Genomic DNA, 16,643 nt, shown 5'->3' on the forward strand with positions numbered 1-16,643 from the left:
AAGTGATTTCTACAAGTGAAATTAAAGACATGCTGGCAATGTGGGAGAAGCTTTCAAGTTTCATTGAAAAGAAACACCCAGAAAAAGTTTCAACTGGTCAGGCTTCAGCACTTTTTAATGATACCTGTTTGACACATTTCCGTAACATTTTAAAAGGCAGGCAAAAGCAAACCTCTTTGGATAGATTTTTAGTCAAAAGTCTTGCAAGTGAAAGTGCTGAAAGTGCAGCCCAAAAGGCAAAAACAGGTGATGATTAAATGAAAAATACCTAATGTTAAGCTTAGGTTAAGTTTAAAGTTAAGAAAGTGCATTTTTTACAATTAAGTTTTTGTGGTTTAATTTTAAGTAAAGAAAGTGCAGTTTTAGTTTTGTTTAAAGTAAAGAAAATGCCGTTTTAGTTTACATTTAGTATTAAGAAAGTGCAGTTTTAGTTTACGTGTCTACAGTGCCTGCATCCCTTCCTCCCTCCCTCCTCCTCTGCCATTCACCTCCGTTAGCCGCACTCATCTGTCTCCAAGGTAAGAATACAGTACTAAATAATACATTTTTCTTTTATTTCATATATTTGGTAAAGTATACATGTGTGTTTCTTAATTAAAAACATATCTTTTTTGGCCCTGGCCGGTTGGCTCAGTGGTAGAGCATCGGCCTGGTGTGCGGAAGTCCTGGGTTTGATTCCCGGCCAGGGCACACAGGAGAAGCGCCCATCTGCTTCTCCACCCCTTCCCCTCTCCTTTCTCTCTGTCTCTCTCTTCCCCTCCCGCAGCCAAGGCTCCATTGGAGCAAAGATGGCCCGGGTGCTGAGGATGGCTCCATGGCCTCTGCCTCAGGCGCTAGAGTGGCTCTGGTCACAACAGAGTGACGCCCCAGATGGGCAGAGCATCGCCCCCTGGGATCCCAGTTAGGCACATGCGGGAGTTTGTCTGACTGCCTCCCCATTTCCAACTTCAGAAAAATACAAAAAAAAAACCCAAAACATGTCTTTTTTTCATAATTTAGGATTTTTTTTATATATATAAATAAATTTTTATTTTAATGGGGTGACATCAATAAATCAGGGTACATACATTCAAAGAAAACATTTCCAGGTTATCTTGTCATTTAGTTATGTTGCATACCCATCACCCAAAGAGAGATCGTCCTCTGCCACCCTCTATCCAGTTCTCTCTGTACCCCTCCCCCTCCCCTCCCTCTCTCCCTCCTTCCCTCCCCCCACCCCCCATAGCCACCACACTCCTGTTCATGCCTCTCAGTCTCACTTTTATGTCCCACTAATGTATGGAATCCTGCAGTTCCTGTTTTTTTCTGATTCGCTTATTTCACTCCGCACAATGCTACCAAGACTCCACCATTCCGCTATAAGTGATCCAATGTCACCATTTCTCCTATCTGAATAATATACCATGGGGATGTTTCACAGAGCTGGAATGGATTAAATCTATTTCAGCTATTTTAAATGGGAGAAATTTAAATGTTTGATATACGAGTTGACTGACTTACGAGCTCGGTTACAGAACAAATTAAACTCGTATCTCAAGGTACCACTGTACAAGACAGAAAGTACAAAGCAATGATGCCTAAATAGTTCACCCAGATATGGTCATCTGATTTTTAAAAATGCTACGTGAATGGAAAAATACATCTAGAAAGTTTTGCAGCAAACTGTTAAGAGTTAAGACTGGGGAAGGGTGTGGGGCAGGCTTTTACCTTACGCTTTCCACATTTTTACATTTGACCTTTTCAAAGAAGCTCAATGATTTCTAAGCAAAGTTTTTTATTGAAATATAACACCCATACAGAAAAGTACATAAATGCTCACCACACAGCTGGGTGGGTTCTCACAAGAGAAGCACACCCGCAGAAGCGGCACCAGTTTGTCGGAACTGGTAACAGAACTTTAGCTGGACTTCTGACACCCCCTTGTGCCCCCTTCCCATCATTAACTTCCTGGCAAAGGTTACCATGGTTCCAACTGCCAACACCATAAGTTAATTTTGCATGATTATATTTTTTGTAAATATATATTTTATTTTATTTTATTTTTTGGTATTTTTGTATTTTTCCAAAGTGAGAAGCGGGGAGGGGGGGGTGCAGGCAGACAGACTTCCGCGAGTGCCCAACCAGGATCCACCAGGCATGCCCACCAGGGGGCGATGCTCTGCCCATCTGGGGCGCTGCTCCTCTGCAACCAGAGCCATTCTAGCTCCTGAGGCAGAGGCCATGGAGCCATCCTCAGCACCCAAGCCACCTTTGCTCCAATGGAGCTTTGGCTGCGGGAGGGGAAGAGAGAGACAGAGAGAAAGGAGAGGAGAAGGATGGAGAAGCAGATGGGTGCTTTTCCTGTGTGCACTGGGACACTGAATAGAAATGTGTCCACATGGGCATCAAAAGACATGTCAAGAATTTTCAAAACAGCACTATCCACAGTAACCCCAAGCCCAAAACAGCTCAAATGCCTAACAGTAGAATGGACAGGTAAATGGTGGTATAGTTATATGATATCAACACCACAGCAATGAGAATGAAGGAATTATACCTGCACAATGACATGGATAAGACACATGAGCACACATGTGATGAAGTAAAGAAACCAGACATAAAAGGGTAACCATATATATTTATATGTTAATACATTTATCCTTATATGTTATGTAAATATGTATTTAAGTAAAAATATATTTATAAGGCCTTCGCTGTTTGGCCCAGTGGTAGAGCATGTCCCAGATTTGATTCCCAGTCAGGGCACACAGGAGAAGTGAGCATCTGCTTCTCCACCCCTGCCCCTCCTCTCTCTCTCTCTTCCCTTCCCTCAGCAATGGCTTGATTGGTTTGAGCACATTGGTTCATTTTGAGCACTGAGGACAGCTCTGTGGAGCCTCCACCTCAGGCGCTAAAAATAGTTCAGTTGCGAGCATGGCCCCAGATAGAAAGAACATTGGCCCGTCAGGTGGATCCCGGTTGGGGCACATGCAGGAGTCTGTTTTTCTAACTCCCCTTCTCTCAATTGGAAAAAGAAGGAAAAAAAGAAATAGAGTTAAGTTGTTGCTGCATTAATCAAATTTAATCTAGCATTTTAGTCAACTTTATCTTATATACGTCAAAACTATGTCCTTATTATCTTGTTTAATATGATTTGTCATGTTTATAAAAATCAGGCCCTGAGTCATTGGTCAAGAACTTTGCCTCCTGCAAGAGCAGAGTGTTCTTAGAAAATCGTGTCTAACATTAATGGCATTCACCCAGAAGACAGTGTACCTACTATACACATGAAAGTACACCAGTCCTCAGTTACAGTCGAGCACTCCCGTTCACCCACGATTAGGCTAGTAACAATAGCAACCCTCACACAGGGTGCTAAGCACCACACAGAAATTACCTTTTTGTCTTAGGTCTTCATGGGTATATTTCATTCTGGACTTGGCTTGGCTACCACTTTCCAGGTCCATCATTGGCTGAGCAAGGTGGACCTGTCCACTTCTGATATCTTCATTTGTTACAAAAACTGCCCCCAAATTCCCTCCTGGCCCCTCAGGCAGTCTTTCTTTCCTCTGGCCAGTCCGTCCACTCCTCTGCTCTCCTGTTCTCCACCATCCACACAGGCATGGAAGCCTATAGCTGGATGGCCAGTTCTCCCAGGTGGGGCCAGGGATTCTGGCTTTGCAGGAAGAACAGTGTGGGAGGTGCTGCTCTCAGGGGTGCTCTGAGCTCCAGAAGCACTCGGGCTGAGGCCAAGAAGCAGCTGAAAAGACACACCGGCCAGCCCTCATGGGCACAAGAAGCTCTGTCACCCCTCATGTTACTACCTCAGAGCTATGTGTTAAGACCATATTACTGCCTGACCAGGCGGTGGCACAGTGGATAGAGTGTCAGACTGGGATGCGGAAGACCCAGGTTCCAGACCCTGAGGTTGCCAGCTTGAGCGCGGGCTCATCTGGTTTGAGCAAAGCTCACCAGCTTGGACCCAAGGTCGCTAGCTCGAGCAAGGGGTTCCTCGGTCTGCTGAAGGCCCCCGGTCAAGGCACATATGAGAAAGCAATCAATGAACAACTAAGGTGTCGCAACAAAAAACTGATGATTAATGCTTCTCATCTCTCTCCATTCCTGTCTGTCTGTCCCTATCTATCTCTCTCTCTGACTCTCTCTCTGTCTCTATATTACTAATAAAATGTTGACAGTTATAGCTTATCAGGAGGCAGAATACAGTGGTTAAAGCTGACCTGGGAGTCGGTCTGTCCGGCTTCAAATCCTAGCTCTGCAATTTACTGCATGTCTCATGTCCCTGTGTAAGGGGCTCTGGGGTAAAGAAGCCTAACACAGAGTAGGCACTCAAAAAATGTTAGCTGCTATTAAAATATTAGTATGACACAGAGATTAATGCCTTGGGTCCTAAAGCCAGACTGCTCAAATTCCAGCTCTATCACTCACTATCCCATGCTGCAGGCAAAGTACTTGAACAGTTCCATTTCTCAGTTTCCTCACCTGTTAAAGGAGTACTTTCATTGTTTCTGCCTTACAAGACACTTGTGAGAGACTATATTAAGCACTTATAAAAGTGCCTCACATATAAATAATCCAATATAGTGTAATTAGTCATTATCATACGCCAATGAAATAAGTATTTCTCTTGAAAGTAAATCTTTCAAGTGTAAACATGCAACTGTGATTAACACGCAAGTCATCTAGACACAATTCACAGGAGAATAACAACACAAATTCATCTGAAAACATTTCTGAATTCAAAACACGTTTTCTCAATCAACTCATGGTCCAAGGTCACTTTTTACAATACAAGGGCGCTTTTTAATAAAAAGTGGGCCCTCACATTCAAAGTGTACAAAGTCATTGGGTTTACTTGTTTATTATTTTATCTTTACAGAGAACTGAACCCTAGAGAGGTACGTGACTTGCCCAGAGTCACCCAGTGTGGTACTCAGCTTGAGTCACTGCCCTGGACACTTTATCAGGCACCACAAATAAGCTCTGGCGGCTTCCCCGGGCTTTATTCTGAGACACTGAAAGTCAAATCATCCTTTAAAAATTATCTGACAGCCACTTTTACTCATTTTTTACCAGTGTCTGCCCTTTCCTTTATAAGGATGTTAAGAAGTAACTCAAGTCCAATGGAAAAATTATGTAAATTCAAGCAAATTACCTAACCTATGGGGACCTGACCTTCCTCTCTGTGAGAGGCAGTGCATGGAGCAATGCAAGGCACAGCCTAGGGAATGAGCACAGCTTGGAAGCAGTGATAACAAGAAAGTGTGACCTCAGTGGTTAGATGGTAATCTCCTCTCAGTCACCTGCCAGACTGCAATACTTTAAGGCCATTCTTCTCCTCTCCTCAAAGACAAATCAGCACTGTTGGCATCCAGGAAGGGGAGGGCAACTATCTGGGCAGGGTGATATAACATGACTTGGTGAATGAATTTTAGGCCAGGAGGCTCATGCATTCACATGCTATTATTTCCTTTGATTCATCTTCTTCCTCCTCATTCCTTAAGATGGCTATGATCAGCTTAAGTAGCTAATATTTCTTAGGTAATTGATTTCACAGAATGAGGGAGTTTAGAGCAAGGACCATTAATGCCTAATGAGTCTTCATGAACAGTTCTTACTATTCATAATCTGACAGATGAACCCTGCTCTTTTGACCTTTAGGACATAATGTAAACCTACCTGAGTCTGGATATGATACCCTTAAAAAACAAACAAACCATAAAAAGGCCTTATGGCTACAAGAGTATCCATTATTAGGTAAGCCTTAGGATATTGAGCAATTCATCCTCAAAGTACAGGGCTCTAAGCAAAAGCTTCCCCAGGACACAAGAGGCAAATGAGCAGCTCCAAACCACAAGAGCATCCCTTATCGCTGGCCCACCCCTTCCTGTATTTTGTCAGTTGCTGGGAGAGAAAAACAGTCAACATACACAGAGCAGCAATTTCAGTTTTGCCTGGGTGTGGATTCTCTGAAGGCTTCCCTTGAAAGCAACGAGAGGAAGTAAGAAATTGACAGGAAAGAAAAAAAAACCCTCAAGGAGACAGACAACTATAGATTTCAAGCAGAAACTGACAAAATAAAATCTTGAGGATAATCAGGGAGTCCTAGGTCCAAGCCTTAATTGAGAAACTGGGAAAAGGAAGAAAGCTAATTTATGTCCATTTAAAACTGAAGATCTGGATTGAAATTTTAAGTGATTACAGTAACAGATGAAAACACCGAGGAGCAAAAGTAGCTATACACACACACAATGTATTCTGTATGATTCTGCTCAGAATGAGGCAAAATTAAGCTACGGTGTTCAGGAGGCATACTTGGGTGGTACAGCTATAAAGATAAAGCAAGGGAGTGATTACCATAAGCCATGATAGGGTGAGGACATAGTGACCTTCTGGGGCAGGGGTCGGGAACCTATGGCTCATGAGCCAGATGTGGCTCTTTCGATGGCTGCATCTGGCTCGCAGACAAATCTTTAATTAAAAAATAATAACGTGGCCCTGGCCGGTTGGCTCAGCGGTAGAGCGTCGGCCTGGTATGCGGGGGACCCGGGTTCGATTCCCGGCCAGGGCACATAGGAGAAGCGCCCATTTGCTTCTCCACCTCCCCCCTTCCTCTCTGTCTCTCTCTTCCCCTCCCGCAGCCAAGGCTCCATTGGAGCAAGGATGGCCCGGGCGCTGGGGATGGCTCCTTGGCCTCTGCCCCAGGCGCTAGAGTGGCTCTGGTCACAGCGGAGCGAAGCCCTGGAGGGGCAGAGCATCGCCCCTGGTGGGTGTGCCGGGTGGATCCCGGTGGGGCGCATGCGGGAGTCTCTCTCCCCGTTTCCAGCTTCAGAAAAAATAATAATAATAATAATAATGTTAAAAATATAAAACATTCTCATGTATTACAATCCATTCATTTCCTACCACTCATGTTCATGGTTGTGGGTGGCTGGAGCCAATCACAGCTGTCCTCCGGACAACACCAAGTTTTTATTGGATAATGTGTACTGTACACGGGTCGTTTTATGGCTTTCACAGAATTACATTTTAAAATATGTGGCATTCATGGCTCTCTCAGCCAAAAAGGTTCCTGACCCCTGTTCTGGGGTGTTGCAGTGTTCTATTTCTTGACCTGGGTGGTGGTGATTACACAGGTATTTATAATCATTTGCTATGCATTTATATAACTTTTTAAAATTTCACAATAAAAATAAGTTTAAAAAATACAATTTCAAGTATACAGATTACAAGATTATATTCAAAAGCTTAGTAGTTTAACAAAAGACCAGCACCAATACCAGAATAATTCATGCAAGAGAAAGCAAGCATAGCTATTTAAATAAAAGGCAACTCCTCTCCCGGACTAAATTTATGGTTTGCTTTCATGTGGTGACTCAAAGTCTACATACACAAATCCATACTAGCAAACTCTACCCACCCAGGGTGATAAATGTAGCACACTTACCAACAAGGTGCAAACAACTCTAGGTCAGAGCTCACACCTCCTCACTATTGTTCACTGTTTACACGGAACTCCCTCATGCCACAAGTCACAGACAGTGGCTGGGGTTATCCCCACTGCAGAGCTCAAGACAGGCTGGGCAGAAGGCTCACCCCAGGTTCACCTCAAGTACGCAGAAATCAGACCAGCACCAGCTCACAGCCACTTTCCCTTTCCCAGGAGGAAGCCCAAACTTTCCCGTGTGGAAATAATAAGAGAAGAAACAAGTAAATTACTGTCAGCATGAGAATGTCACCTCCTCTGAAATCACTTTCACTTTTCAATCAAAGCACCTGCCAACGTAAAAGATTAGCTTTCCTTAGTAGACCATGAATACCTCAAAAATGGAGTTGCATCCTCTCATTTCTGAGATCCCTGATTCGGGGCTTTGCAGTTCCTGGAATGTGCTCATTTAAGCATGTGCTAGTAAATAAGTCAATGAATTAATTAATGAAAGTACAAACTAGTGAATTTACAGTATTGTTTTCCACCCTGTATTGTCATTCCACTTGCATTGACTTTTTTAAAAATTAATTTTGGAGAGAGATAAACATCAATTCGTTGTTCCACTTACTTACGCATTCATTGGTTGACTCTTGTATGTGCCCTGACCAGGGATCGAACCCACAACCTTGGCGTATGGAGATGATGCTCTAACCAACTGAGCTACCCAGTCAGGGCACATTAAGACTGTTTAAAGCAGTTAAAATGCCAGATGCTAACTGTCCTTTTAACAGATTGCCAATATATCTTCTACTCTTAAAAAAAAAGGTTGTATGCCATCTATAAATTCAGAACTGGAGAGGACTGACAGGTTAATTATAGACACAAAGAGCTGGGACAAATGGACTATGAGGTAAGCGAGTCTAAATGTGCCTTCCCTGGACGAGCATTTATTAATAAGCCTGCAAAGATTTACTGGGCTTGGCCAGGTTCAGCTCTGTGTCAGGCTTGGGGGTGGGGGTCCAGATAAGGGGAAGACACAGTCTCTCGGTCACAGCCTCAGGAATTCCGGAGGACAGCCTGTACCTGCGGAATGATCAAAGAGGTCCCCTCAGGGTAGAAGGTGGAAGACTGGGGGAAGCCAGGGCCCCGGAACTGAGACATCTACCTTTTTGGGGGGATGGGATGGTCAGAGAAAACCTCCCCAGTCCCATTAGGCCACCTGGAAGGAAATGTGGGTAAGACAGCAGGTGGCAGACAAGCCAAGAGGAGGCCCCCAGTTGTTTTCCTCCTGCTCCTCCCACAGTACTCCCTCGGGGGCGAGTGGCAGGGACTTAGGTCAAAAAGACCTGGGATCTTTCCCTTCCCTCTCCGCCCTCACCCCCTCCAAGAAAAAAAGATGTTCAGGCCCTGGCCGGTTGGCTCAGCGGTAGAGCGTCGGCCTGGCGTGCCGGGGACCCGGGTTCGATTCCGGGCCAGGGCACACAGGAGAGGCGTCCATTTGCTTCTCCACCCCACCCCCTCCTTCCTCTCTGTCTCTCTCTTCCCCTCCCGCAGCCAAGGCTCCATTGGAGCAAAGATGGCCTGGGCGCTGGGGATGGTTCCTTGGCCTCTGCCCCAGGCGCTAGATTGGCTCTGGTCTCGGCAGAGCGATGCCCCGGAAGGGCAGAGCATCGCCCCCTGGTGGGCAGAGCATCGCCCCTGGTGGGCGTGCCAGGTGGATCCCGGTAGGGCGCATGCGGGAGTCTGTCTGACTGTCTCTCCCGTTTCCAGCTTCAGAAAAGTACCAAAAAAAAAAAAAAAAAGATGTTCACATGGCTAGAGAGGCAAGTTTAGGGTCAGCTTCAGCAAGTAGATTGGAATGTGGGGCCTTAAGGCAAGGCGTGGCACCAGGGAGTGCTTTTTGCTTCCTTTTTAAAATATTACTATTAATTTTATTTGATAGAGAGGAAGAAAGGGAGGAGGAAAGAGAGGATAGACATGAGAGAGGGAAAGGAGAGAGGGAGGGGAGGGAGAGGAGAGAGGGAGGGGAGGGAGAGGAGAGAGGGAGCGGAGGGGGAGAAGAGAGGCGAGAAGGAAGTGCCAATTTGCCTTTCCACCCAGTTGTGCAGTCTCTGGTTGCCTCTTGCATGTGCCATGACCAGGAACAATCCCACAACCTTGGTGTATGGGGACAGCGACGTTCTAACCAACTGAGACACCGGTCAGGGCTTTGCTCCCTTTTTTCATTTAGTCAAAAAAATATTTATTGGCTGCCTTTACATGCAGGCACTGAATGTGATGACTCTCAGTAGAACATCAAGCTTGCCTTTGGCCCACACGGGATGATCCAAGTCTGAGCCTCCAAACACTGAGTCTGGGTCTCCCTGCGTTTTCTGCTCTATTTGGGAATAATGGGTCTGGTGGTCTCCGACTGACTCTTGGCCCTTCCAAAGAGACGAGTCCGTCCCTTCCAAGAATTTAATTATTCCTTTGATTCAAGTATTCCCGGGGTTTCTTAAAGAGCTGATCGGTTGATAATCCGAGAATGACAGGAAGAAATATGGCAATAGCCACTCCCGCAGTGGGAGGAGACTATCCAAAAGGGTTTATTCAGTGTGTTTTTTTGTTTGTTTGTTTCTAAAAGTCAGCTTCTTCTCTAAAAGGCATTATAGAGGTGAGACCTGGCCATGGAGCAGTTCCAAAGAGTGAGAACTGAGTCGTTTCGGTTGTGTTTAAAGTTAATCCCACTTCTCCCCAGTCAACTTCCCACCCACTCCACCTCTCTTTACAGATGATCTGGGTGTTTCCAAACGACCCTCCGCCACTCTGGGACTTGAGAAGAACCCAGAGGTGGTAACTCCCCGAGTGCAGGATCTGCCGTAACCCTCATCCCCTAGCCGCTCCAGCGAGCGTGTCCACACGCCGGGCCGCGCTTCCGGGGCGAAGGAACGAAAACTGCCCCTTTCTTTTTCGCGGGCACCGTAGCTGCGCGCCCGACTGCCGCCCGGCTCCTCCCGGGCGTAGCGTCCGGGAAGCAGCGCGGAGAGCGCTCGGCGCACTGTGCTTCAGACGCACCTGGGCGCGCCCGGCGGCGGCAGCTCCGTGCCCGGCTCCCGAAAGCGCTGTATCCGACAGCGCCCGCGCGGTCCCGTCCTCCCCAAGTTTCCTCTGGGCCACGCCGCTCCCCAGCCCGAGAGCGCCGCGCTCCCGGAGCGTCCCAGGCTGCTCTTACCCGGGAAATTGCCAGAGGCTGCTCGAAGTCCTTGCCCCCTACGAGGCGGAAGCCCCATGGCCCCGGGCCCTGGAGGACTATTTGCTGGGTGGTCATGGCGCGGCGATGGCGAGCGGCAACCCGTGGGGACAGACGCGGCAGGACGCGAAGCCGCGCGCTGGCTTCCCCGGCAGCTCCCTGAGAAAATGCACGCGCCGCGGGCCCGGGAGCGGGGCGGACGGGCGCGAGGGCGGGGGGTGGGGGGCTCCGCCCAGGCCGCGGTACGGCCCCCGCCCCGCCAGGCTTCCCCGCCCAGTGGCCCGACGCGGGTTAGGGAGCCGGCCCCAGAGAGCCTCAACTCCGGTCGGGGGCTCGGCCCTCCAGCTCCGCCCCGGACCCCCGCGCCGCCGAGGGCGCTAGGTGAGAGGCAAGCAGGTTCCGACAGACCCGGACTTGGCGCTTTTTAAAACGAGTTTAGAAGTGCTGTGCAAAATCAGCCCTCTGAGAGCACCTCCATCTGCACATTTGCATTTTGTAGACGATGTGTGAAAGGTGCTTTCGAATGATCTCATTTGAGGTTGTGAAGTAGGCGAGGCATCTAACCCCATTTTACAGCTGATGTAACAGGGTCGGCTTGAGGTTAAAAGACTTGCCGGAGGCCACCCAGCTCGCTGCTGCGGGTGCTAAAGAAGCCCGAGCGAGCACTTTCTTAATGCTAATGAGACGGCCCCGCGGTGTTGTAATTGGAATTAAAAACCTTCCTAGAAACCTTTCCCCTAGGCTGGTGTTCGCTGTAGGTTCTGATCTTAACAGCTCAGACCTCAAGTCTGGAGCGGGCCAAGGGCTAATACAAGGAGAGGGCAGGGAGTTGAGAAGATAAACGGGGCCCCGGGCCTGCCACTAGCTCCCACTGGCCTTCTCGCAACCTCGCCCTGGAGCGCTTTCTCGGTGCCGGACCAGAGCCCGTCTCACGCTGTCCACTGGATCCCTGCTTCACTCTGAGTAAAGCCGAAATCCTTAAAATGCTTGTAGGGCCACCCACAATGAGGCCAACACCCTCTCTGACCTCATCTCCTGCAGCTGCCCCCTACCCTAGGCCAGGATCCTTTGCTTCTGCCTCAGGGTTTCTGTCTGGAATGCTCTTCTCCAGACATCCCTTGGCGCTCTGTTCAGATGTGATCATCCCTAAGCGCCCTACTTAAACCTTCTTTCTAGAACGCTGTCACCCTCCCTCTGGTTTATTTTTCTCCGTTGTAATTATCACCGTGTGACATACTCGATATTTTACTTATTATTTATCCTACCCCACCCCTAAGCATTAGTTCTGTGGGGGCAGGGTGTTTATCAGTTTTGATCAAGGCTGTAACCCACTGTCTAGAAGAGTGCATGGCACATAGTATTTAATGAGTGCAATACACTGGCCATTCTTATGGCCACGTATCCTCTCTGGGATCCAGGTTCTTCATAGTTTTCTTGGAATTCATTCATCCTGACACCAGGGCCCCAGTGCAGTGCTTGGCACAAGAACACATGCTCAACGTATGTGACATAGTGATGACCAAAATATATTTCTCAAAAACGTTTGGTCTTTGTCCGCAATTCCTGGTTCACAACTTCACAAAATTCCCTGTGTTGAGCAAGATAAAGGCTACATTTGTTATGCAAACGAAGTTACTTTTATTTTTTTAATGAATATATTCTATTTTTACATATCAATTCTTTTTTTAAATTTATTAATTTGAGAGAGAGAGAGAGAGAGAAATAAACATCAATCTGTTCCTGTAAATTCCCTGACTGGGGATTAAACCCACAAAATTTGCATATCTGGGTGACATTAACCAACGGAGCTATCCAGCCAGGGCTGAAGGGACTTTTAATTTTTTTAAAGAATCTTTTTTAGATTTTTAAATGTATTTATTCATTTTTATTAGAAAGAGAGAGGGGGGGGGAGAAATAGAACAGGGGTAGGAACAAGAAGCATCAACTCCCATATGTGCCTTGACCAAGCAAGCCCAGGGTTTTGAACCAGTGACCTCAGTATTCCAGGTCAATGCTTTATCTACTGCGCCACCACAGGTCAGGCTGAAGGGACTTTTAGAAAGGACCTATGACCTGACCTGTTGTGGCACAGTGGATAAAGAATCAACCTGGAATGCTGAGGTCGCCTGTTCAAAAGGCTGGACTTGCCCGATCAAGGCACAGATGAAAATCAGCTCCTACATAAGTTGATGCTTCCCACTCCCACCTGCCCCCACTTTCTCTCTTTTCTTTAAAATCAATAAATAAAATCTTTACAAAAAGAAAGTAAGCACCTATGGATGGGGGCTGGTTACCAGGAGAACCAACCAGGTGATTAAAGGTTTAGAATTTTCAGTCCCACACTCCCTATCCCCTCCTCCTAGGAGGGGGGAGGGGCTGGAAATTGAATCAATGGCCAAAGATCTAAATTCAAAAAGAGAGAAAATTGGCCCTGGCCAGTTGGTTAGAGCATCTGGATACACAAAGGTTGTGGGTTTGATCCCCAGTCAGGGCACATACAAGAAACCAATCAATGAATGTAGAAATAAGTGGAGCAGAAAATTGGTGTTTCTCTCTTTCTGTCTCCCTCTAAAATCAATCAATATATTTTTTAAAATTTTTAAACAGAAAGAAGGAAACATAATTTTTAATCACCAATGGTCAGTTAATAAGTCATGCCTATGTAATAAAGCCTCCATAAAAAGCGACAGACTGGCCCTGGCCGGTTGGCTGTGGTAGAGCATCGGCCTGGCGTACGGAAGTCCCGGGTTCGATTCCCAGCCAGGGCACACAGGAGAAGCACCCATCTGCTTCTCCACCCCTCCCCCTCTCCTTCCTTTCTGTCTCTCTCTTCCCCTCCCGCAGCCAAGGCTCCATTGGAGCAAAGTTGGTCCGGGCGCTGAGGATGGCTCTGTGGCCTCTGCCTCAGGTGCTAGAATGGCTCTGGTTGCAACAGAGCGACGCCCCAGAGGGGCAGAGCATCGCCCCCTGGTGGGCATGCCGGGTGGATCCCGGTCGGGCGCATGCGGGAGTCTGTCTGACTGCCTCCCCGTTTCCAGCTTCGGAAAAATGAAAAAAAAAAAAAAAAGCGACAGACTGTTTCTCAGAGGTTCCCACAAAATTCGTTCCTTGGGTTTGGTGAATTTGCTTATGAGAACTTCCAGGTTGGTGAAGACACGGAGATGCAGGGAATGTGGCACATTTGGAAGTGGCTTGGAAGCTCTGCATCCCTCTTCACAACCTTATCCAATGCAACTCTCCTATGTGGCTGGCTGTTCTTGAGTTCTATCCTTTCACAATAAACCAATGATGGAGCAAGTAACAGGTTTCTCTGAGTTCTATGAGCCATTCTAGCAAATTAATTGAACCCAAGGAAGATGTTGTGGGAACCTCTGATTTATAGCCAGTCCATCAGAAGTGCAGCTAACAACCTGGACTTGTGATTGGCATTCTGAGTTGAAGGGCTTCATTGGAATCTCCAATCTGTATCCAGTTGGTCAGAGCATAGGTATGAGCCTGGGCTTGAGGCTGGCTTCTGAAGTGTGTGTGTGTGTGTATGTGTGTGTGTGTGTATGGGGGGGGCAGTCTTGTGGGATTCAACCCTTATTTAATCTATGGAATCTGATGCTATCTCCAGGTAGATAGTGTCAAAATTGAGTTGAGCCTGACCTGCGGTGACGCAGTGGATAAAACGTTGACCTGGAATGCTGAGGTTGCCGGTTTGAAACCCTGGGCTTGCCTGGTCAAGGCACATACAGGAGTTGATGCTTCCTGCTCCTCCCCCCCTTTCTTTCTCTCTCTCTTTCTCTCTAAAAATGAATAAATAAAATCTAAAAAAAAAGCAAACAAACAAACAAAAAAACATTAAAAAAAATTGAGTTGAATTCGCCCTGGCCATATGGTTCAGTTGGGTAGAGATCATCATCCCAAAGCACAGAGGTTACCAGTTTGATCCCATCAGGACACATACAGGAACAGGTCAACGTTCAGATCTCTCTCTCTTTCTCTCAAAAATCAATAAATAAAAAATTGTTTTTAAAAAAAATTGAGCTGAATCCTCGGACACCCTACTGGCGTTTAAGAATTGTTTGTTGGTATGGGAAGAATACACACACACACACACACACACACACACACGTTCCAGTTAGGTCCAGGGACCCAATTTAACGTATTTGTTAAAAGTGGGTCTCCTTGTGATTCTGGCCTACCTACCAAGAAGTCCTGTGCACAAATTTACACATCAAAGGATCATCTTACTTGTCTGATTGTATCACAGCACAAATGCCTATTTTTAGAAATGGTTTGCTTATATTAGAAATCAAAGTGGGTTTCTATTATCTCTACACTCCTCCCAGCCCCTGGCATCCTGATATTCTTTCTTGAATCTGAGAAAAAGGAATGATGTTACAGCCAGGAACCCACCAGCTGCTTCATCGAAGCCCCAAATCCATCCACCCACCTTGATTAAGATTCTGCTAATTAGAAGAATTGTGTTTCAAGACTCTGCAGAATTTGGGGGAATTGCCAAATTCTGAGTCTGCCCTGTGTAGCAGTTTTGAGTATTTTTGTGTCCTAGGAGGAGAAAAAGGTGGAAATGCTACAAATCTGTACTCCCCAAGGAGGGGCGCTGCCTCTCATTTATCCCTGTGTGTCTTGCTGACATGGGGCTATACAATCTTCTTTTTATTATTATTATTTTTAATTCATTGACCCTAGAGAGAGAGGAAGGGGAGAGAAAGAGAAGCACCGGTTTCTTGTCCCACCAATTATTTATGCACTCATTGGTTGATTCTTGTATGTGCCCCAACCAGGCATGGAACCCACAACCTTTCTGTATTGGTAGGATGCTCCAACCAACTGAACTGCCTGGCCAGGGTCCCTACACAATATTTTTTACAGACATGGGCACTAGTACATTTGTGAGCGCTGTGAGCTCTTGGTTGCTTCATTTAGTCGTTAAATGTTCTCAGCTGTAGTCTGGATCTACCTAGCAAGAGCAATAAGACAGTGAACCCGGCCCTGGCCGGTTGGCTCAGTGGTAGAGTGTCGGCCTGGTGTGCGGGAGTCCCGGGTTCGATTCCCAGCCAGGGCACACAGGAGAAGCACCCATCTGCTTCTCCACCCCTCCCCCTCTCCTTCCTCTCTGTCTCTCTCTTCCCCTCCCGCAGCTGAGGCTCCTTTGGAGCAGAGTTTGCCCAGGCGCTGAGGATGGCTCTGTGGCCTCTGCCTCAGGCGCTAGAATGGCTCTGGTTGCAACAGAGCAACACCCCAAATAGACAGAGCATCGCCCCCTGGTGGGCATGCCAGGTGGATCCCGGTTGGGTGCATGCTGGAGTCTGTCTGACTGCCTCCCCGTTTCCAACTTCAGAGAAATACAAAAAAGAAAGAAAAAAAAACCAAAAACAATGAACCCTTTGACCCAGTCAACCCTTTTCTGGGTAGTAATTCCACGGACATAATTTAAAAGAAGAAAAAAAGCTATATGTACAAAGATATTTATAGCAACATTATTTATAATAACAAAAACTAGAATCAACCAGTAACAGAAAAGTGGCTAAATATGGTATGGCCATATGAGGAAATAGTATGCAGCATGAAAATAACGACCACGCAGGCCAAGAGGAGATGGTGAACTTTATGTAAAAATAAGTGGAACAAAATCATTTGTAAACGGAATATTATTATTTGTAAAATTTATCTCAAAAAGTGAAAACTGTCTTCTTATAGCTAAAAAAAAAAAAAAATTAAAAATAAATAAATAAATAAATAAAATTTAAAAATTAAATAAATAAATAAATAAACACGATTACTTGTTTTCCCCTACTCTCCAGAGCTCTTCGACCCTTGACTCCTGCTGAGGCCTTAAGCAGCCTCTCTGAACTTGAGTTGCCTTGTTGTTATTACTATAATGCATTCCATAAAAGTTTGTTGATCTAAATAGCCTCCATCAAATATCTGGATGGGAATGTGTGTGTTTAGGAGTGGGGAAGGAGGGGGGGTGCAGGAGAG

At 46.4% G+C, this 16,643-nt stretch overlaps 1 protein-coding gene across 1 annotated transcript in view; it reads right to left on the minus strand.

The window, feature by feature from the left end:
• Window positions 1–10,859, minus strand: part of PDLIM1 (PDZ and LIM domain 1) — a 50,819-nt gene extending 39,960 nt beyond the window's left edge. The window contains exon 1 of the mRNA XM_066239744.1: window positions 10,638–10,859. Coding sequence (XP_066095841.1) covers window positions 10,638–10,733 — 96 coding nt within the window. The 5' untranslated portion in view covers window positions 10,734–10,859. The remainder of the gene's footprint in view (window positions 1–10,637) is intronic.
• Between the last annotated feature and the right edge of the window lie 5,784 nt (window positions 10,860–16,643).

Source organism: Saccopteryx bilineata, chromosome 7 (assembly GCF_036850765.1).
Source record: "Saccopteryx bilineata isolate mSacBil1 chromosome 7, mSacBil1_pri_phased_curated, whole genome shotgun sequence".
In the NCBI taxonomy this organism is placed as follows: domain Eukaryota; kingdom Metazoa; phylum Chordata; class Mammalia; order Chiroptera; family Emballonuridae; genus Saccopteryx; species Saccopteryx bilineata.